The sequence below is a fragment of the Lissotriton vulgaris genome, chromosome 10 (assembly GCF_964263255.1).
Source record: "Lissotriton vulgaris chromosome 10, aLisVul1.2, whole genome shotgun sequence".
Classification (NCBI taxonomy): domain Eukaryota; kingdom Metazoa; phylum Chordata; class Amphibia; order Caudata; family Salamandridae; genus Lissotriton; species Lissotriton vulgaris.
The window spans coordinates 50,639,467-50,662,324 of record NC_141698.1 but is presented as its reverse complement, the minus strand read 5'-3'; the positions used below and the strand labels follow the sequence as shown (position 1 = coordinate 50,662,324).

Here is a 22,858-nt window from a genome sequence, read left to right as displayed (position 1 = left end):
AGGTTCCATAGCACTTTCGAAATCAAGGTTTAACATGAGGAGTGAGCTATCCTTTCCAGATTATCAAGATAACTAATGCGTATATACATACTTCACCCACTAGTGAACTCCATTCACGTTTATCTTGGATGGATATCCCGAAAGTCTTAAATGTATTTATCCATTAGCGCCTGTGTTGGACATTAGTGGTCTAAAACCAGCCAGTCCCTGAGATCCATCATACTTTTGCCAATCCTCAGAACCCACAGAGACCTAAAGGCAAAAAGGTGCATATCCCTGGTCACCCCTCTTAATTCATATGCAAAGACAAATCTTTATCCCTGTTACAGGATCCTGAACCATTTAGACATTGGTAGAAGAGCAGCCATGTATGCCCTCCATAAAAACGCGGATCCATCTAATTTGAAGAAAAATGCTCCAGGTTTCTTCCCCCCCCCCCTCCCCTCCCCTGCTCCCCTGACAGAACCACACACACGGGATTTAGCCCCAGGGGCGATTGAAGCTTGCTTGTTGCGTTACTCCTGGCTGCGCCCTGTGCTGTGTGTTCCTCTCTTCACCTTTTAAAATTTTCATTTACATTTGGTCAAGTCATTTTTAAATCCTGTGCACTCGCCGCAAGAAGCTGCTTTGGCTCACCATTTCGCAGCATGCCTCCCGCTCTGACCCAGTCCACCGCAGCTGATTGCTGTTTGTGTGGAGGGCGGACCAGTAGAGCAAGACACGCCCCTTGCCCTGCCTGAGTATAAAATTGGCCCCTCTTTAGAACGTGCAGCGGGCGCGCCAAAGGGAAGCCCGGCTGCGCCCTGCTGAGTCCAGGGGCCATGGACTATGGCCAAATTATAAGCTACACTCCTAGGAAGCTAAGATCACTTGGACCGTCAGTGAAATCATGTCCTCCCTTAGACCCCAGCAAAAAAGTAGGAATCCAAAGTACTGGATTCAGAGACCTAGTTTGTGTGTCATGGTCACTGCTCAGAATATGTCAGTACAGACCAAAAGAGAAAGAAAAATTTCTTTCTAGAGTCCCCTCACTCACCGGGGTTTCCCCACGGTGACATGCTTCATCATTGGGGCCATCCCAGTTCTCTACGAAAAGGGGCGTGCTGCGACTAGCTGACTACGCAGGAGCACTTTTGTTGTGAAAAGACTATGTGTGGTGTAAAGTGAGATGGTGGTGGAGTGGGTGTAAGTGAATTTAAAAATACCGTGCTCGTGGGCCTCAACAAATTTTATTTAGCTCCTAGATTGGTATATTAAAATGGGGTGACACTGCTATTTAGCCTTCAGTCAGGGCTAAATCAGTGTGTGGTCAACATGTTTCAAGCTCCCCAGGCTTTTTGTGAGGACCATACAGGGACCAGCACCGTATTTTCCACTCCTATATCTTCCTAAATAGGATGAGTTCGCGTACATTGGGTAAGCGCAAAACGATTGTTTTCTGAAACTCCTGATCTTCCCACCGTTTTGTGTGAGCAAAGTACTTACTTCTTTATCGGCGAAACCGCACCGTGTTACCTACTCGTTCCCCTCCGGACCGCATCTTGGAGCCGGTACGGTGAAGGGTGTATTTGAGGTTGCCGCTTTTCCGGGTCTGTTGTTGACAAACTAGATCGTTTTGCGCTTACCCAATGTACGCAAATTAATCGCAGTACGCTATCTCTAATAACTTCCCTTAAAACCGACAGCAATGTTTCCATGAGGTGATCCTGCACCCACCAGAGACCATGAAGTGCTATTAAGCACCACTACATGTAAAGATGCCGTTTTTACCATGATGAAATCTATGTTTTGTGTGTCTTGTCTATAGTCACATTAAGTCCTGTGTTGTTTTTATGTGTGAATTCACAAAACCACTTGTCTCACGCCACTTTATTTATGAATGCACTGGACTGGAAAGCCTGCACGCACCAATAAGGTGCAAAAGGGACACCAATACCCCATGATAAGGCGTGAATTATATGTGTTATACCCTTCCTCTTAAGGAGGGGCCCCTTGCCACTAATCATGTCATTCTCTTTTTTCAGAAACAATGAAAAAGTACAATCGTATGTATAATATGCATATTCAAAAAGATAACCGCGTTAAATGTATTTTGGTAACTTTACTCATCCTATTTAGGAAGACAAAAACCCCAGATTAATCAGCAGTATGATTAGCAAATATACTCCTCAGCGCAGCCTCCGTTCAGCCCACCACTTCCTGCTTACTACTTCGTCTTTCAGACGGAAACGACAAGGAGGCAACTGCTTTTCTCACTTGGCCCCCAGACTCTGGAACTCTCTTTCCTTGGCACTCAGAAGCTGCGACAACCTTCTCCACTTCAGGAAGGCTTTAAAACATGGCTATTTGAGCAATCCTATGCCTAGTATCTCGGCTGCAATAGTCTTCAGTTTAGCGCTATGAAACCGTAGGGTGTACTTGCGCTCTACAAGTGCTTGCTAACATAACATAACATTGCACTAACGCAGTTTGAGGTGGAAGGCTAATTCTGCATATCTTAGTCAGCTATGTCATCCTATACAAAATATGGAAATGTACCCTGTATTATTTGTTAAGGACTGAAGAGCGTTTCAAATGGAAACATTTTCAAAGTAATCCACCACACGTACATATGAACACTGTTGATGTGGCATCGAGGATGGTGTGAAACATGAAGCATACAGTACAACATCTGAATGGTTAACGCTTTTATAGTGGGTGCAAAAACAGTTTTTGGTGACACAACGTAGTTTTGAAAGCAATCCAGAAGGTTGTGGCACTTAGTTAAGTGGGTTAAACTGTTACAAAGATTTAATTATAGCAGGTAAAAGAGTCCAAAGTGTAAAACAGCATAGGGAGCTTTGGGAGTATTCAGGTAGTGGCAGGGCAAAATATTCTGGCCTGAGCATAAGGGAAGATGATGTTGGCATGGGAGCATGGCTATTTCGCAAATGATTTTTCAGAACAGTGCAAGAATTCCATATTTATTCTTTAGATTTGCAAACATCCAACCGTGTAGTTTGATAAGGGCTGCTGTTCTTGGAGATTGAAGAGAGCTTGTGTGGTAGAGTTAATGGCTTTGTCAAGAGGATAATCGGAGGAACACTAGCACACGTTTGAAGTACTTTAGTGTGTTCAGCTTTGGGTGTTGATGAGGGTTTTAGGAGGGGTGTGTAGATTTTGCTGATGTTGCACAACTGGAATCCAGACACTAGCCACGTTTTAAGATTATTTTTTAGCAGCGTGAGATGGGTAATGATGTTTGGGTTAGTGTGAAACAGGAGTGGCCGTTTTAGGTAGATGGGAGTAGATCTTGTCCACTGTCATGGCTTGGTGGAGGAGCATAGGGTGACCCAATGGCTAGTAGCTGGAAGGTATTACTTTGAGGAGTAAAAGTTGAAGGTTTTTTTGGGCATAGCAGTGGTAGGAAGAGCCAAAAGAAAAGATCTCACCAAAGGAGGTGGTGCAGAGGAAGAAAAGTTAAAGGCACATGTTAGAGCCATGGGAAATTCCAGCTGGCAGCGGCAGGGACAAGGGGCATCAGGGGACAGAATGGGGGGTATGAGGCAAGCCATTCAAGGACCATGCTGTCTAGCATACCAAGCTAAGAGTTGTGTGGATGGTATACAACAGTGGTTCTTAACCTTTTGACTTCTGTTAACCCCCACTTAATCATTACTGGTATCTGGGGAACTTCACTGATTCAGTAGTGGAATCCGTGGACCTCCTTAGTCATTATTGAAATCTAGGGACCCCAGCCTACGCATTGTCGATGATTTGAACAGCAAAACAATACACAGAAACACTGTAAAAAGTATTCATCAAATAAATACACAAATGATGAAATATTTAAATTAATTCACAGACATAAAAAATCTAAATCTAAATAGACTGTTAAAGTTGGAAGTTTTCCAAATTCTGTCAAGGCCACCCATCAACCATTGTATATTCTGATGCACTTGCACTGTTCCCGCTAATCAGTCTGAGCATACTAACTTAATTTTCGTCATCCAATTTAAAATTCCTTCATGTTTACATATCTTTTTACAATTTTTCAATGTTGCTTCTTTATTTACATACACTTTATTAATCTGTTAATTTTACCTAATTTTCTAAGTAGTCATGGACTACCTGAGTAGGTGTCGTGAACATCCAGGCCTCTCCAGACCGCAGGTTAAGAACCACTGGTATAAAACATTAAAGATTGTAGAAAGTTTGAAGAGAACAAGAGTTTGGGAGACATGATTGTGGTGGACAAGTAAGCTAGAAAGGTGCTAGTGGAATGAAGTGACTGGATGCCCAGTTGAATGGGGTTATTCAGATTTTTTGGAGGGAAGATAAAAGAAAAGCCGGACGAACACTAGACGCCTAAGGATCGTACAAAAAAAATGGAGGAAGCTCAGATTGACTAGGTGATAGTGATACGTCGGGTACACTGTAAACCTCTTGATAAAGGATATGATGCCTGCAAACTGATAGCATTCCATCACAGGATAGATGATAGATTAGCAGGGGTTCTCTGCATGTCTTAGCAGGTGCTGCTCATAATCATTGAAAAGGAGAGTTGTGTGGGTATCCACTACTGGGTTGAGAGTTTGCCAGGGGTATGGATGCAATGCGAGGAGATGCAGGTATTCGTAGGGGAGTTATCGGGGTGAAGTTGAGTGAAGAAGGTATTCTGTGCTTAGTTCTTAAGTTTAGGGCACCTAGAATGATATAGTAGGGATGGGTGAGGCAATCGGTCAACGTTTGCTTCAAGAACAAAAAAAACATTTTCTCAAGTCTGGGTGGGTTAATGATGAGCACATAGGAAATCAAAGTGCAGTCCAGCAATGTTTTCAACTATTATATTTGGAGTTGTAACGTCCTCCTTTCATAGCCTTGCAAAATGAATGATCAGGAATGTTCCATTGCTGGCAGGGAGGAGGAAAAGTAAACATTGTAAGGGCAGAATGACAAAGGCACACATGCTGACCCATGTCTTGTTGAATTTGGGACCAGAGAGCTGATGTTCAAAAGGCTGCCTGCTGTTGGGTGATGCACGTCTGAAGGGGGTTTGAATGCCGTGCATGTTGTCACTGTCATGCAGTGCAATAAAAGTTGGCTATTATGTAATGTAACTCTACTTCCGCAGTGATTTTTTTTCATGGCAAACATCAGACTATAACATTTCCAGCTTAAAAAAAAGCTAAAACTCGGAGTTGTATTCTTCAGCTCCCATTACAGCCCGTTTTAAAACATTGACTTTTGAAAATTGTCTAAAGTAGAAGTTTTGAACTCCGTATTGACAACTCTTCATGGATTTGTTTTTGTGCCAACGCAGTCTTAACATTTGCTCTAGAATAGCACTAATCTATACTCCAGCAGTCCCTCAAACTCCAGTAAAGCCAATGCCCATCCTCCCTGGGAGGCCTTTGCCGAACTTGCCTACTTGGGTCTTTGCCTGAAATCAACCACTGATGCCATGCCACCAGCCAGTGGCGAACTGTGTTTGTGCCTGTGAAAGTAAACCCTTAAGTTTACTGTTGTCATGGTGATTTGTTTTTAAACTATGTTAAAAGAAATGTACCTTACCTTTAATCTACATTCAGTCGCCTGTGTTGTTCAGTGCAAGGAATGGAAGAACCAGATGCTCAGTGTGTATGAATACCTGTCTACTACTATAAATAGATCTGTCTTTGTAGTATGACGCAGGTAATGAAGGATGATACAGTTGTGAATATAAATGTGCATTTACAGTATGCATTTGCGTAAATGCTCAAATCCCTTTCTAGCCAGTGTAAGATTATGCTTTGATTTTGTTAATGTGATATAAAATTCACCATGAAGACTGGACATAAAGGCAAACAAGAAATCACACAACACCTAGTTTAATATTTGATTGTCTTTTGTTTTGCCTCTTCTCATCAGGAGTCTGAGCAGGAGGTCCTGAAGATGCAGGTGGACTTGGGCTGTAACTTCTTTGTCGACGCAGAAGTGTGAGTGAAAGCATATTTGTGACATCCTGTCAAGATCCAAGGTGCTGCCTTTCCAATGTCGAGAATCGCAGTTAAATGAGGAGTGGCACAAAGGGGTAGTGATTGAAAATGTAAGCATTAGCCATGAGGAAATTGACGAGTGAAGCACAGGTAGATCTTCGGTGTAGTTGTTGATGATAGTGTAGCAATGGGAGCTGAAAATGTTTTCCTGTGGGGCTATTATGTAACCAAACTCTTAAATGGAAAGAAAAAACACCTGCTAATGTCCTTCTCGAGAAAAGCACCCTTTCGCAATCCAGTTACCTCTGCTATTACTCATTGACTTTATGCTTCTCTTTGGCCCTGCACAGCACTCTGCTGCCTTTTCGCTAGGATCGTAATATTGAAATACCATATGCAGACATACAAATAATACTTTGGCTACTTACAGTCCGTGAGAAACAGACCCCAGTGTGGGGTGCCTAGTTTTGTAAAGGAATGTGATGTCTCTTGTGACTTGATCACTGTCTCAAGAGGACAGCTTAAAAATGCAGACGGTTCTCCAGAGAGCTGGATTTTTAGTGTGCTGATCTGTCCTTGGGGCATATGGTCAGTCATTGGATAATCTTGGTCAAGCCTTTAGAATACATTATATGAAAATACATTTGTCTTCAAAAGATGGAGTTTTCTGTTGATGGCTCTTTTGTCATAGAGAACTGAAACCAGAGTTTGTCTCCTGTTTGAAATCGGGGGAGAAGTTCTTTTGAGTTGCATCTTTTCTACAATGCACACAAGAGTGTGTGTGTGTCCCCTCCCTCTGATTTCCCCTGCTAATTTGAACTCTTAGAACATTCAAGCGCTCTGCCAATTCCTGTGGGAACCTACTCCTCCCTCTGTCTAGCGAGGTGTAGGTTCCTGGCACCTGTTCCCAGGAGAACTCATGATGTTAACTCTTCAGTCATGCTCATTCCTCTGCTTGCTATTCGATGAGGCTTGATTAAAACCCAAATTGGGTTGGTCCTACTCTTTGAATTATTAAGGTACCTCATTCATAAGTCGACTGACTGATTGGTTCATTTCTATAACGAACCACTGTGTCGATAGTGCATTACTATAGGTCCTGGCAAATTGCCAAGTGATTATTTACACAAAAGGCGAGAAATATATTGACCACAACTACGCAAACCTAGACACCTCTGATCATCATAATCGACGGTGACTTCCCTGATGTTTTTAACTGAGACGAGTGGGCTAGCAGATTAAACTCATTTTGGAGCACTATCTCTCCTCATTTTATTCTCCCACACATCTTCGCACCTCTTCACCACCAGTCCCCTCACCTGCACTTCACCCATATGGTTTGGGAAAAAGATCTACGACAAAGAGGTGCCCGTCAGCCATTGCAGCGCCGGCCTGACGAGGAGCACGCCCAATATGAAGCATGACACCCAATCTGGTGTGTGAGAGCCCCACTTCCCATATTGGGAGACACCCACACTCTACTTTAGAACATGGGTGTTGACCAACCCAGTCTCTGACTTTTCCTTTCCCTCCCGCCCCAAAGGAACTGCATACTCCTTTGTTGCCTCGTTGTATTATTTAGGGCCTGTATGTTGGACCTATTTTTCCCTCATTTGTATAAATACTTATTATAGAGCCCACATTATCCCAGGCTTTAGTTTTGTTGGTCTAGCAAGAGATTTCAAGTCTTCACTCCACCATACAAGTTGAATCACTTCTAGACATTGGAGATATGCAATGCCATTGTGGGTGCATCTATAAAAGATTGACACAGAACTCAAAACACAAGTAAGTGCCTTGTGGTATGCTACTGGACAGTACAGACAGAGCGATTTAAATCCTCTCAATGCTCCACTAACTAAGTTTTGTTTTCCATTTGGCTGTATTATGTAGATTCTTTAATACTATCTTTGAGCTTACTTGAATCCTCCTAATGATATTTTTTTCTTTAAAATAAGGAGGTGAGATGTCATTTTAACAACCATTTACATTTTGAGTCTCCCTTCAAACAGAATGGGTTTTATATCTTGTCCTTGCTTCTCTGACAAACCACATGAACATCTAATTTTTCAGTGTTATCAGATGCCCCAAGAGCTGGGAAGGAGGGAGAGATATTCAACAGAGTAAGACCTAATTATCATCATGCTGATTCTGGTTCTCTTGGTCTTAGGTTTCCTTCCCTCACAGCATCCACTCAGCCGTGCCCTCGGTGAGAAAATGCTGTGCTGCAACTTTACAAGTGAGAAAATATGGATGTGCTTGATGGGGATGGTCGTAGATCCACTGGTCGGGAGAGAGCTTTAAAGCAGAGGGATGCTAGCACTAGCAGAGTTGCAATTTTTCTTGAAGTGACAATATTCTTTATGTGAAGCTTTCCTGGTCCTGCCAGCTAGGGTGTGTAATTCTCAAACAGTTGGGAAGTAGGGAGAAATTAGCCTGTCTATGCATCATTGTGAAGGTATTCTATTTTTTGCTACTGAATCACATGGACAGCTCATTTATAGTTTGGCCCCCACTATTATAAAGATCCTTCTCAGTTACTTTAATCTCAACACCATCTTACATATAGTTATTGAATAATACTGGCCCCCAGAGTTGCTCCACTTTTAACAATATGCAGTCTAAAGCTACCGTAATTACCTTCATTATGTGTCTGTAAATGTTTAAATATTTTTTCATTGGTTCCACACCCATCCATGTTCAGTCTAGTTTTAGCCACATTACTTTTTAGATTGTCATGTAAGAGAACTGCAAATGCTTCTGAAGACTTCATTTAAGCCAACTTGGGTTCCATACATGCAATTTTCTCCAACGAGTATATCTTGTTTTTTCGCCAAGATTTACTTTTGACAAACCTTGCTTTTTACAGATCTTTGCACATATTGTACATTTGTTGTAATCATTTATCAAAAATTGAAATCTGTCGTACAGGGTGGTAATTTCCTAGGTTATGTGTAATCTTTTTAAGTTGAATGTAAGCTGGTACTTCCTTAGATGTAATTTTTTATTAACCCTTATTGTGTTCTTGTTTTCTCTCCAGACCTGATCCTTCTAAGATATTTGTTGCTATTGGTTATGGCTTCTTTGCCGAACTGACTCTGGCTGAGGCACTGAAGTTCATTGAAAAGAAGTCACAGTTACTGACAAAGTGAGTGTGAACTTTACTAAGACAGCCCTCCTGCTACTCTTCTAGTAAAGTCACATGGAAGTCGGGTTAAAGAGATCTATGAACATAGCACTAACCTGATTGTTAATCTGTGTACAGTATACTGAGCCCTAGCCAGATCCACGTTTGAGACATATGAGAGTTCTGACTGTTATACTACATTTATTTTGCACTATCAAAGAAGATCTGCTTGCCTTGTGAAGATTATGAAATTAAATTATCAGATTTTACTCACTGTATGTAAGGCAAGTAGCCCTTTCCTGCTGCACTTCAAGAATGGAGCAGGAAATCTGAGCCCACCACTGACTTTAGGCATATTTTATGAAGCACCCTTTTTTGTTACACTCCAAACTAACAACCCCTCAGGTCCTTGAAATACTTCAAAGGGTTCTCGAGGGGTACAGGTTTCCTTAGCTTTTGGTGGTCCTGAAGCTTAACAGGATGCTAGCCAACTAGCTCTTGGGAGTCGCTTCTTCTGTCCTGGCACAAATGGAGGTCTTTTCCAGGAGTGGGCCCAGTCCCCTTTGCAAGACCATCGGGTTCAGTAGATGCAGTCCAAGGTTTGGTGCAGATTCTCTTTCCTGGGTCCAGGGACCAACAGGACAGTCCATCTGTCTTCTTTACAGTCCAATGGCGATCTGAGGACTGTGGGTTTGGGGTGCCACTTTTATGCCATCTTCTAGTTTTTTGGGGGAGGACTTGCTAGCCAATGGGGCTGTACTTCCCACGAGGCAACCCATCACACTTTACATCACTTCCTGAGGATTTTGCCACCAAACAATCCCAGGATACCAGACTCTACCCAAATCCAATATGTCGGGACCCTTCCTCTCTGGGACAGAGCTCTGGTCAATGTACAATGAGCCACTCCTCCTGGAAAACTGGTTCTGCAATGGCTTTTTTTCCTCTAGACGAGATGCCAGCCTGTCAAAGGTGTGATTGTCATTTCCCTCTTCGGAACTGGACCACATGTGGCCACTACCAGGTAGTTATCCTGCTGGAGGAGGTCACACCTCCACCCATCACCAATTCTTATTGTTCCCTGTGTGAGAGCCTTTCACATGTCCTGGCAGGAGGGCAGCATGTTGTCGCAGGTAGCAACTGCTGAAGATGGACAGGAAAGGCTACCAGATGTTTGAGTAACAAAGTGGTTACTTTCTAAAGTCCTCTTTCTATTAAAAGTCACCTTAAGTTCGATATCAGCAATGAGTCTGGATTAATGTAAGGATTAAGTTGATGCCCTGGAGTAATATCCTTGGTGGTCTCAAATGATAGTTAGTAATTAACGCATTGACTTGTGAAACTCCATGCTAGACAATGGGACATCCAGCTTTGCTACAGTGAAAATGTCAATTTCTTGTATTCACCGTGAGGGTATATTAAACTCAAAAGAAACATGCCCTTCTTTTTAATATGAAGCATGCATGCTAGCGGGCTACCACTGGCGAATTTGACTTGCGGAAAGGGTTTATTTGCCATGTCAAGTTGCTGTGTTACGCTGCCCAACTAGGCTTCAGTGGCTGGCACAGAGTCAGGTTTTTGTCTCGTCACTGCTGTGGCAGCACAATTAAGTGTTGCAATCCACTAGTGACATTTAAACTTACTAGTCCTGGGTTCCTCTGATACCATATGATAGGGACTTTACAGAAAGTTAAATGAGTGAATCAAATATTGGCCAATTGTACATGTACTTTGGGGGTCAGAGTACATGCACTGAGGCCTGGACAGAAGGGCCCAGTGCACCACAGAGTTGAAAAACCTGCAGCATCAGTTCAAAAACTTTAGGGGGGGGGTGATCATACAATAAGAGGTCCTTTCTTGCAGGATTCAGTTCATTCTCCTTTACAGGTTCTCCTCCTACCGATCAAACTTATACCAGTTTGTTTACATGGGCATTTCCAGGTCCCAGAATCCCCCATTACATTCAGCGCCACCCAGTGTTGCTACTTGACCCCCCCTTGATTTCCAAAACTCTTGAAAGAGCCCCAGAGATTACTCCTCAATAAGAGCTTCAAAAATGACGAATACACAGATGAGACACAATTGTACTTGAAAACTTGCTTCACTCCAGACAGCCAACTACAGAAACACTGTCACCACAACCTAAATTTTCAGCACCTACCTGAAGTTAGCCCCCAACAAATCAAAACTCCTGCTATTTCCAAGCAACAACAACTGGGTCCAAAACTGGCTCTTCCACATGAACGTGGACTGATTCGAATTCCAACTTTCACCCAAGGTCAAGTCACTTGGATTCGCACTGGTTGTAAACCAAACCAAAATCGCCTGAAGACTTCTTCAAAAATACTGTTCAAGCTCACTAATTCTTGTCCCTGGTGGTCCTTCTCCTTGGTCTCCCAGACTCCACGCTGACCCCTAGTTAATGGCATCCTGCACTTTGGAGCATGCCTGCTAAAGGGCTTTAAGAAATATGACGATATTCCCCAACTGGGATGAATTCCACTGGTTCACATTGCCTGCTCCAACCATCTTTAAAGCCAGCTGCATAATCTACAAAGTCATCACAACCTGCATCCCACTTATTTGGCTGGTTAGCTAGCCTTCTCTAGTGGCTCTCTGCTCATTTGCAGCCAGGTCACCTTCAGAGTGGAGACGAAGTGCAAAAAAGGAAAAAACAAGGCCTTCTCCATCTATGCACATAGGTTAGGGAGGGACATCCTAGTACGTATCGGGACTGCCCTAACTCTCCTTCAATTTAGGAAAGAACTGATAGTGCATCTCTTGAAAGAATATTTTCACACAACGCAAGAACAGTCCACTTCTGCTCTTAGAACCAGGCTACCATTTAAATCACTGGCTCACTGTATCTTTGCATTTGACCTTGAATGGTGCACTACCGCCCTTTGGCTAGCCTTGCACCATACAAATATCAGATGCCCATGCACAGCAGTGTTTTAGCACATAATCTGTGCCATGTTCATCCCCTTTCCCAAGTAGTCATCACCACTTATTGGTGTTATCCAGTTGACAGTTTATTGATTAGATTCAATATTTTAGTCAGTGGGTTGGAGTTTTAAGAGTCCGTGGGCTCCTGGAAGTGTGGCATTTTGGAAGGTATAAAATATTGCTGTTTCTTTACCTGTTGTCTCTCTCCCAGATCAAGTGAAATGATGACCCAAGATGCAGCAAAAATCAAAGCTAATATCCGGATGGTGTTAGAGGTAAGCTTATGCTGCTTGGTGATATTTACATCTACAGTGGTTTGGCAGATACTTTCCAGTCTGGGGTGTTCTGATTTACAGATAAAGTTTTTGCCATCAAGGGAGTACCATCCTCCACTTGTCAACCCCATTCTCGATGTTTTATCATCTCCTTCACTGAACAGTCATGGGGCAAATGGCATCTTGGACTCCTTATTCACCCGCACTTTCCAAAATGTCCCTCTCTAAAAAAAAATAAGTACATACATAAGATTGTTAAGCGACAAACTTTTTTTTGGGCCCATTAACATTTTCATGCAGAATAATCTCTACGTACTCTCTAACGCTCTCCTAAATTTAGCAACAACATTTCATCTGAGCGAACATCACATTTGTGAATACTTCACGCTTGGTAAGAAGTTCCAGACTCCTCTGCCCTCCTACAGATCATCAGAAAGAAATATGAGCAAAATAAATATCCAGAGTCATTATTAGGTCTGTACTCAACCAACAGTAGAAAAACATCTGATTTGGTGATCTGCAGCTTATTTACAAAATACCCTTAAAACGGGTAAAATTATGCCACCCAGGCATTTTATGCTCGTATTCCAGGCACATTTGCAATAGGTTACATCCCTGTATCTTTACAGAAGGTGAAACTTATTTTGTTTGCCCAATGGAAAGACCCATGGATGGTGTGAGAAACCATAGCGATTGAGAGAGACTGCAAAGAAAACCTTCAGCAACTCCCTCATTCACAATTTAAAGATGGGAAGGCATAATTTTCTGCGCACAAGCCTACTGACCTTTTTCCAGAGAAGGTATCAAGGCCAAATTTGCGGGGTCCTCCACGACATCTTAAGGATGCTAAAGGTACCCTACGTTTGTGGATTACGCTGGAAAAACAGAGAAAATAGTAAAAATATAGCAACATTTTGTGTTTTTTTTTCTGTTGGTTAAAAAGCTTTGCAAGAAAGTGTATTTTTTAATGATTCCCACAAAAGGATTGCTCTACTAAGGTCACCATCTAGCCAGTTTTAGGGAACATACAAAGTTGTAAAAGAAAACCACTTTTGTTTGCAACAGTTTTTACATTTTTCTGACTAGTACTCCATTGTTCCTAATTGTTGTGGTTTCAACCTAATTGCAGTTTGTGGTGAAAACAAATGAAAAACCAATGGGTGAACTGGGAAAAACTGAAAAAGTTTGTATTCAGAAAGGGGTCATTTGTGTAGATTGCTTGTGTATGAGTATATCTACATAACTGTTGCATATTTTTCTTTGCACAAAGGAAAGACTGCTAAATTCATGAATGATCCAAGAAACCATAGAGAGTGGAAGGCAGTGAAAGACAGACCTTTCCCAGCTCCGCCATTCATACAATTTGGACATGGGCCCTCAGCCCTTTTCTTGGCATATGCTTACACGGGTAAAACTGGAAATGGAGAGTGCTTTCGGGTACAAAAGAAACTAGTCATTGACATAAAAGAATGAAAATAAGGAGGAATTGGTGACACTGTTTACATATGTAATTTTTTGCTCCAGTGGCTGAATTACAAAAGTAATATACAGTTGCATCTCTCATACCCTTCTAATCACAGGGCTCTATAGTGTTTGTTGGTTGTCCAAAAACGTACAGTACCCTGCCTCAACAACTCAGCTGGAGGGAATAATGATTTTTCACTGTGGACTGACTGTGCAACAATTAATATGGTGACATCTAATCAATGAAAAATGAGTATAAAGGAAATCAGTGTGTTTTTGAAATGTGCAGAAGACATCCAATTTAGGAACAGTGGTTATTTGAACACCTCTGACTTTGTGATTACACCCACTATCATGATGGAGAGGGCATTTTGCTAAATACGTTCTTTCTTGCACGCTGGCTTACTCTCAAAAGCAAAGCAGGGAAATCAATCCAATTGACAATACCAAATCTTCTCCTATTATGTGTTCCCACTCTATAAATGGTATCTCGTTTGTTTGGGCGGGCCTAGCACTTGCTACAAGGCCCCGAAATGCGACATAGAGACATGAAATGTTTGGCATGGAAAAATTACCCTGTTGGCACAATGGGTAGCTGTGGAATGTGGGCCCGGGCTCAGCTGCCATGCAGCGAAATCTACCAAACCCATATATTTCTCAAAACTAGACCTTCCAGAGGAGTCCACTGTGGTGTGGCTTGGATGGATCGCACTGCCTTGTCTTACCTTCAAGGCACTGCCAAACTCAAACTTGAGCTAAAATCATGCATTTCACGCACATTAGTCACATCACCCCCTCCCCTCCTGAATCTACTTCACTTCTTTGCCTGCCTCTCAAGCACTGTCAGCAGGTGTGCTGCAATTGTGACCAACCAAGCAGAAAGAATAACTTATGTAACCCTTAGCTTCTCAATGATCAGCATCTCCAAAGAAGCATGCTCAGAAGGCGAACAAGAGGTCAGTCTCTCAGATTATCTCAGAAATCCCAATCAAACACCTGACCTGTATTTCTTTGATTGTGACTTTGCAACAGCCCAGAAAGAAGAAACTGTGTTTTTAGGCCTTCAGATTCATACAATAAATCTTCACAATGGAATGAATGAAGGTTTCCAGAAAAGAATTGTATTCATTATTCATGAATAAGTGACCATCATGGGCCTTCACGTGTTTCATGACAACAGGTCGCTTTATCAGGGCCAGTGCAGGCGCAACAAAGGCATGGCAGTGGACAAAGCATTTCACAGTGGCTTGTATTGTTTTTAACATGCTCATTTCTGTATTACCACAGGTCCAATATGGTTGTTTTTAATTAGCCCCTTTCCACCACACAATTTATTATTTATTTATTTTTTCAATTTGTAGGGCGCAACAGCTACCCAAAAGGGTTTCCCGGCGCCTAGACACAGCTAGTTAGAAAGACAGGAGAAAGGGTATTGGCTATTGAGATTTATTGTTCAAATAGCCAGGTCTTAACATGCTTTCTAAACCTGGCATAATTTTCCTCCTTTCGGATGAAGGGAGGGAGTGTGTTCCAGAGGGATGGTCCCAGATGGGCGAAAGATCTGCCACCTACTCTTGCCCGTTTGAATCTCGGCACACAGAAAATGGCTGCCGACTGCGACCGAAGGTTACGCTTGGGAGTGTAGGGGTGGGCTAGGGCTCGAATATATTTAGGTGCCGTACCCGCTTTAATTCTGAACATATAGTTCAGGGCTTTAAAGCGGATTCTGTTTTCAACCCTAAGCCAATGGAGTTCCCGGCGGTGACTCGAGACTCCGGAGTTTTTAGGAATATTGCACAATAGACGGACTGCTGCGTTTTGAACCAATTGTAGTCGGCCGACTACTGATTTGTTAGCGCCCAGATACAGAATGTTGCCGTAGTCGAGCCTCGATGTTATGAGGGCATTGACTACGGTCTTCTGCGTGGGAAGAGGCAACATCCAGAGGATTTTCCTCAACCATTTGACTATGGTGAGGCATAGACCAGTTACTTTACTGGCCTGTTGATTCATGGAAAGGGAGTTGTCCAAAATAAATCCCAGATTTCGAACATGGGTCACCGGGGTAGGAAGAGCGCCCATCTGATCAGGCCAGTGTAAGGGATTCCACAAATCTTGATGTTTTCCCAGGACCAGAATCTCTGTCTTGTCACCGTTGAGTTTTAATTGGTTTCTCGCCATCCAATTCAGGATGTTTAGGAGTCCTGCTTTGAGTAGAGAAGGGGAGTTTGGACAGGATTCGGATAGGGAAAAAATGATTTGGGAGTCGTCGGCATAGCTCATAAGAGTGAGACCAGATTGTTCAACAAGGTCGGCCAGGGGTCTAAGGTATAAATTAAAAAATAGAGGACTAAGAATAGATCCCTGAGGCACTCCATGGGGTGCCAACAGGGTATCCGAAGAGGCTCGTGAAGAGGTAATTTGGAAGGTTCGTTTTGCCAGGAAAGACCGGATCCATTCCAGTGCCTTTCCACGTACACCATTTTTGTGCAATTCCTTGACGAGAGTTTTGTGGGAAATGGTGTTGAAGGCCGCGCTCAGATCTAATAGCACGAGCGCGACCGTCTGACCTTGATCAAGGAGCTTTCGAATGTGTTCAGTGACTCCAAGCAGGGCGGTTTCTGTGGAGAAACCGGCCCTGAAACCCGACTGTGAGGGGTGCAGAAGAGAATTTTCTTCTGTGAAAGTAGATAGAACTGAATGCACGTGCCTCTCCAGACATTTGGAGAAGGCAGGGAGCAGGGATATGGGTCTGTAGTTGGCAAGGATTTCCGGGTTTGCAGTAGGTTTTTTTTAGAAGAGGCGTAACCATGGCATGTTTCTATAGGGCTGGGACAGTGGCAAGGTCAAGGGAGGAGTTCAGAAGGTTTGCAATGATTTCCAAGGAACTATCACCAAGTTGTTTAATGATTTTGATTGGAATAGGGTCCCTGGGAGAGCCGGATTTGATGGTCTTAAGAATCACTTTCAGTTTGTCTACTGAGAGAGCAGGCCAGGATTCCACTATGTTGGCACAAGAGGGAGTTAATTCTGAGTCAGAGGGAGAGGATGGTTCTTTATTGTTAGCATTGATATCTAGGATGATTTTATCAATTTTTTCGGTGAAAAAGCATGCTAACGCCTGGCATTGTTGAGTGTTTTTTTTAATGAGGTGCTGCAGCTGTAGTGTGAGCGCCAGCCAGTTCTTTAACTTTGTTGAATAGGGTTTTTGGCATATTAGTGGCTTCCATGATGGTTTTTGAGACGAATGCAGCTCTTGCTTTTGCGCAGGCCGTGTGGTAAAAATTCCTAGCTTCATGATAGCTTTTCTTAGCGTCAGGGGCGTAGTTTTTACGCCATTTGCGTTCAAGCGCTTTACATTTAGATTTTTCGGTTTTTAGGGTATCATTAAACCATGGAGCCGGGTGGCGGTGTCTGCTCCCTTTAATGCAAGAAGAGGGCAAGCATTTGTTAGCGGCATCGCTAAGCCACTTTTGTGCTGCAGCCGCTAGGCTGTCCATGTTTAGGCTATTACTCGGAGGGTTGTCTTGTAGTGTTGAGTTTAGCATTTCTAAGTCCACTAATTTCCAATTTTTCCTAGATGTGTCTGGGAAGTCATATTGCAAATTGGGGGTGGGTGGAAGAGTAATGCTGAATTTTATTAGATGATGGTCAGACCAGCATATGGGCGTAGTGGCGAGACATTTTAGTTCTCTGATGTTGGAAATTATAGGGTCCAGCAAGTGGCCGGCTATGTGAGTTGGGCTAGAGTTGATCAGGGACAGGTTTAGAGCCTTCAAGTCATCAAGTAAGTTAGAACAGGAGGGGGTGGTGGGGTCCTCTAGATGCAAATTAAAATCTACCAATTAATTAGGACTGGAACACTTTACACTTGACAGGGCTTGTCTTTTGGTAAGAGCATATACAGACCGTGATAGTTTAGTGAAAATAGTAGTTGATGGTGTAACATGAGAGCTCATACGTTTATAATTTCTATTTATTTACATAGGCAAGAGGAATATGGAAAAAACATTATATAAGGGGAATGGAGACACAATTAGAAAGAGGGTCAGACTTTGGTATGTCTGTGTGGCAGATCTTATATGATGATAAGAGGCAGGGGTGCGACTTGTGAGAATTTAGAGTCCCCGTAGAGGAATTTAGTATATGATCTAGCAGGTCAAAGGAGAAGTATGAGTCTGCTGAGAAGTTTGGCCACAGTCACTAATTGCTGCATCTTAGTGAATATTCAAATGCTAATAAAATGTGACAATCTCTGAAAGCTGTAAGAGTGAATCACTTCCTATGGGAATGCTAATTTGTTAGGTAACGAAAGATATTAGTACTGCCAAAAAATCAGAATGCTCTTGTTTATAAAAAAAATAGCGAAATACTTTGTGTAATTTATATATTTCAATAATCTTGACTTGTTTTTGAAACAAAGAATAATAATCACTAATTAGTCACTGTTGTAGGGCAAGTTCGACAAAAGGCATTAGTAGATCTAACATACAGTTCACTCTTGCCTGGTTTTTAGTTGCCAGGAAGGAGGTTGTGCTGCTGTTTCTTTAAAGCGGCACCACAACGTGCGTCAAAATCTGGAAGTATGCAATAGGAAAACGTCAGTGCCTTTGCATGATGCAAGAACATACCTTAAAGGCGTAAAAGAGAGGTTCTTAGCTGCTGCAGGCACTAGGAAATCATTTGTCATGTGAGAAGATGGTAACTGAATTTAATACAGCCTTCCTCATGTAATCAGAAAATAAATAATACACACATAAACACAAACCTAGTAGGGCTTTAGGTCCGCCCTTAAAATTTCAAATTTTTCTTCTGCCAATCACAGCATAGCTTGGGGAAAAGAGTAGCCTCCTTAAGGCCATTGGCACTTCCCAGTGAGTGATGGGATTTGCTTTGATCACATGTGCAAATCCACTTAAAAAGAAGTGCCTTTCAGTGCTAGGGTTGCTGTGTGAATGCTTTACTTTGCCCACTCTTTGCTATTTCTGTTCTTTTTCCTTTGTATTTTTAGACATCATTGCGTACGTAAATGATATCTTCAGGTCACAGTAGTTCAAAGCATTTAATAGCATTTCTTTGCGACTCAAAAACAGCAAGCATATTGTCTCCACGTTTAGATGACTGCATTTCTTTCTTTGCTTTTTATTTTCATAGTATATACTAACAACTCCAAATAAATTAAACACCACATTAGTTTACCACAGCCAGACCTTTTGGTTGCCTTGCTGTGCCTGTTCGACAGACTTGTGGTCTATTCGGATATGTATGTTCAGAATTACCAATATGAAAACAACCTGGGGTCACTTCATGACATGTAGGTGCTTTACACATCCTAGTACATGAAATATTTAATCTAATAGTCCATCTCATTTCTCACTTCTGTTACTTCTTTTTAATTGCTATCACATGTTCCTCCTTGCTGTTTTAGCGCTGTGTTATAATTTGTATTACTTATGTGTTCCTGTTTCAATCCTTTCTTTTTCTATTGATAGTCTTTGTATCTATATATCTTTGCAGACTTTTTTTTCTCTCCGACCTGTTTTTCCTCATCTTTATATGCTCTCAATTGCTTTTTCTGCATCTTCTCTTCCTTCACCCACTTTCAATACTTGATACCTGCTTCCTTTTTTCCTGGGTTTCCCACCTTCCATTGACTGTCTTGCCTTTCTCTATTCGCCTCTCATCTCCTCTCCGTATTTCTCTCTGTCTTCCTACAGGGGCTGCGAGAACTGCAAGGATTGCAAGAGCTGCCAGATGAGAAGCGCAGAGATGTTTTCTAGGTGCTGTTGGAATGAAGGCAACAGCTACAAAACCCTCCCCCTTTCTAGGTTCCCCAAAAATACGTCACAAACATGACGCATCGAGCATCACAGCAACCTCCCCGCAAGGCGACTTAACCACCCACGCCAGAGCTCATGTACCAGACATCCTCCTTCATCACTGCTGGGGAGGGAATCCTGGCTTCTTCCCTCAGTGTGGACTGTCGCCGTGGTTACCACATTGATGCACTGAAGGAATTCAAATAAAGTGTCATGCCTTCTAGGGACTTGTAGCTTCCTTGTCTATTTCCGTGGGTGAGTTATGTGAGTGGGTGTGCGCGCATCATTGTGATTCGTTATTGAACACAAATGCAGGGATAGAAGACATCTAGGGGAGACCAAGCCAGCTCCCGCTATTGTAAAAGAATGAAAACGTATTCATCTGCTTCGGCATATCATCGGATTTGACTTGATTAAAAGTCCATCTTTTCAGCACAGGAACCTACTAGTACTTCTACGACGATTGTGCACAGTAAAGTTTCTCTCCTGCTTTCTTCCTTTGGTTTTCTCACCTCTTTCTCTGTTGTTGCTATCTTGTCTCAACCTGCTTTCCTTTCCCTACCCAACCCTTTCTTTTATTAATTGCTTTACACTTTTGGCGTTTTTTCTGGCTATTGTTTTGGGGAGCCAGCATGGGTTTTTCTTGTGCTTGACTGTTCATTTTTGTTGGTTAGGGTATTCATTGAGCGCACCTACATTAAAAAAGTTTCTTTGCGTTGGCAGGAAATTGGTAGGCACGTAACTCATGGAGGCACCAATTACAATTGTACATTACATAGCTAGGTCTTCTATGTCTTTTTAAAAAGCAAGAAATTAGACCTGAGATCAAGTGGTAGATTATGCCAGATAAAGAGAGACAAGTCAACAGGATGCTTAGTAAAAACAAAAATCAGGGTATTGAGCAACATCCTAAATAGATCAAGAAAGTAAATCAATCAATCATGAAATTTATTACACGCTACAGCAGCCAAAAAGGCGTCCCAGCGCTAAATCAAGAAAGGGAACAAAAAAGGAAATCAATCACTGGTGGGAAACGGAGGGTTGACTAATAATGCAAAATCGGGATCTAAAAGGTCCACTTCATGTGACCGCGAGATCCGGGATGCCCGTGGTCCGGGATGCCTGTATTTGCAGATTCATCCAGCATACCACCGAACCCTTCCATTTATTGGAGGTGCCCTCCTTATTCAGGCATCACGGACCCCGGCTGTAATCGATGCCCCCACTTCGTCCGTGACCCTACAGTGTTTACTTAATTACATAGTGCTACTGACCCACGGGCAGCCCGGATCTCGCGGTCACATGAAGTGGACCTTTTTGATCCCGATTTTGCATTATTAGTCATCCCTCCGTTCCCCGCCTTTTTGGAGCCGGTTGGCCTAATACAGTACTTTATTTTCCAAGGTTTCCTGGCCCCTTTCACAACCCCCCCAACTACACTGCCACTGTCACTGTCCTGATGAAGACCCCGCTCTAAGGTTTCATCGATACCTACCTTACCAGCCTGCGCCATCGGAGCTGTGGATATTTATTGGAGCACATTGGCCATGGTTCTGTCTAAATGGCTATAGAACATTGTCTGTTCTCCTAGCAGTTGGCTCTTTTGACGCCAAGACGAAATTATTGTTGGGATGCTAATGAACATTCTCCTTTTTCACAGTTGTGAGAATTCTGCATAAGCTTTGCTTTTCACATGCATGTTGTCGCTTTTCACTCCCTGGGGCACTACTGTCATTTGATTTAAAATGCAATGTTTACTTAATGAATTGCTAAACACAGTTGTGATTAAATAAGTGTGTTTATCCTATCCTATATTTTCTTGTGTATATTTATTTGTGTATAATTGCATATATGAATTGTTCTTGTTTCTATAAAAAACAGTTCATTTTCAATTAGCCAGAAAGGTTTTGATGGCCAGATAAAGAAAAAGATTGGCCTCTCCAGGTCACAAATGACATTTATGGGTATTTTTTAATTAAGACTTCCTCTGATTTCAGAGGGGGATCTGGCCGAATATGATAAAGCCTCTTACAAAGATACGGTGGTAGGGTGTCTTATGAAAATCGGGGGAAAGCGAGCTTTCAAGGTAATACGCTTTTTAATAGGTAGCCTGCAAATTTCTTTCCAAATCTAAGCCAACAAATTGACATCTGGGCAGCCCAGGTATCCGTCTGGCCCTGCGTTTTGAACTATTTGAAGATGGTTGAAAAGTTAAGGCAAACAAATGTAGAGCGCATTTGCATAGTCAAGTCTAGATGTAATGGATGCATATACAATAGTTTTGCGTGCATCCATAGGAACAAATTCCAATATTTTCCTTTGGTCTTGTATCAAAGAGATACCTATTTCTGTCACTGATAAAATCTGGGGTCGAAAAGAAAGGCTATCGTGAAATTTAACCCCAAGATTTCTAGCCACCGAGGTTTGGGTAGGAGCCAGCATCAACTCACTTGACCACCAATTGTTCGACTATCCATCGGCGGTGTGCCCAACCAGAAGAATCTCTATCTTAGAAGAATTACATTTCATGTGATTCCTGTTCATCCATGTTACCACCTGCCAAAGACATTCCGTAAAAGTAGACAGATTGACTGCCACCTTTTTACCAAATGAGAAAGTAAGATGTGTGTTATTCACTCATGGGATCAGGGGCCCCAAATATACATTAAACGATGAACAGCCCTGGGGAGCCCCATATTTGATTTGATGAGCTGAAGGAAAAGGCTCTGAATTGACAGATTTTTCTCTGTCGAATAGAAGAAACCAAATCCATTGAAGAGCAGTACCACCGACCCCCAGGTCTGGAAGTCTATCACATACGACACATGATCAAATTTGCTGATGCTAAACGGCAACTAGATGTAAGTCACGTGAATGCCACAAAGCTGGCCAATACCTTTTCTGGGAAGCCGCCGATGATTGATGTTCATGCAGTTAAAACTTGCCACTGTGAGTGCTGTGACTAGCAAGCACAAATGTGAAGTGAGTTGAAGCATAAAGTCTATATAAATTTAACCTGGGATGCCAAAGACAGTTTAGCGTCAATTGGATAATATTGTTATCATCCTAAACTGTGGCAGAAGAGTTTGCCTTGTCTAGAGCGCAAAAAACAAGCTGCAGAGATATGTGCTGGCCTTGATCTCCCTTAACAAAAAAACATAAATGTTATACTTTTATAAAGTTTCATGGATGGCTCGCCCTTCCCACGCTGAAGAATCCAAGCGAGCCCACATCGGTCCTACTTTCTATTTGCAAACCTAGGAGACAATC

At 42.4% G+C, this 22,858-nt stretch overlaps 1 protein-coding gene across 1 annotated transcript in view; it reads left to right on the top strand.

Annotated features, from left to right (window-relative positions):
* The window catches only part of UXT (ubiquitously expressed prefoldin like chaperone), a 38,340-nt gene extending 16,940 nt beyond the window's left edge, over window positions 1-21,400 (top strand). The window contains exons 4-7 of the mRNA XM_086940433.1: window positions 5,890-5,957; window positions 8,998-9,105; window positions 12,242-12,305; window positions 19,487-21,400. Of these exons, the coding sequence (XP_086796559.1) occupies window positions 5,890-5,957; window positions 8,998-9,105; window positions 12,242-12,305; window positions 19,487-19,549 (303 nt within the window). The 3' untranslated portion in view covers window positions 19,550-21,400. The remainder of the gene's footprint in view (window positions 1-5,889; window positions 5,958-8,997; window positions 9,106-12,241; window positions 12,306-19,486) is intronic.
* Window positions 21,401-22,858: the final 1,458 nt, after the last annotated feature.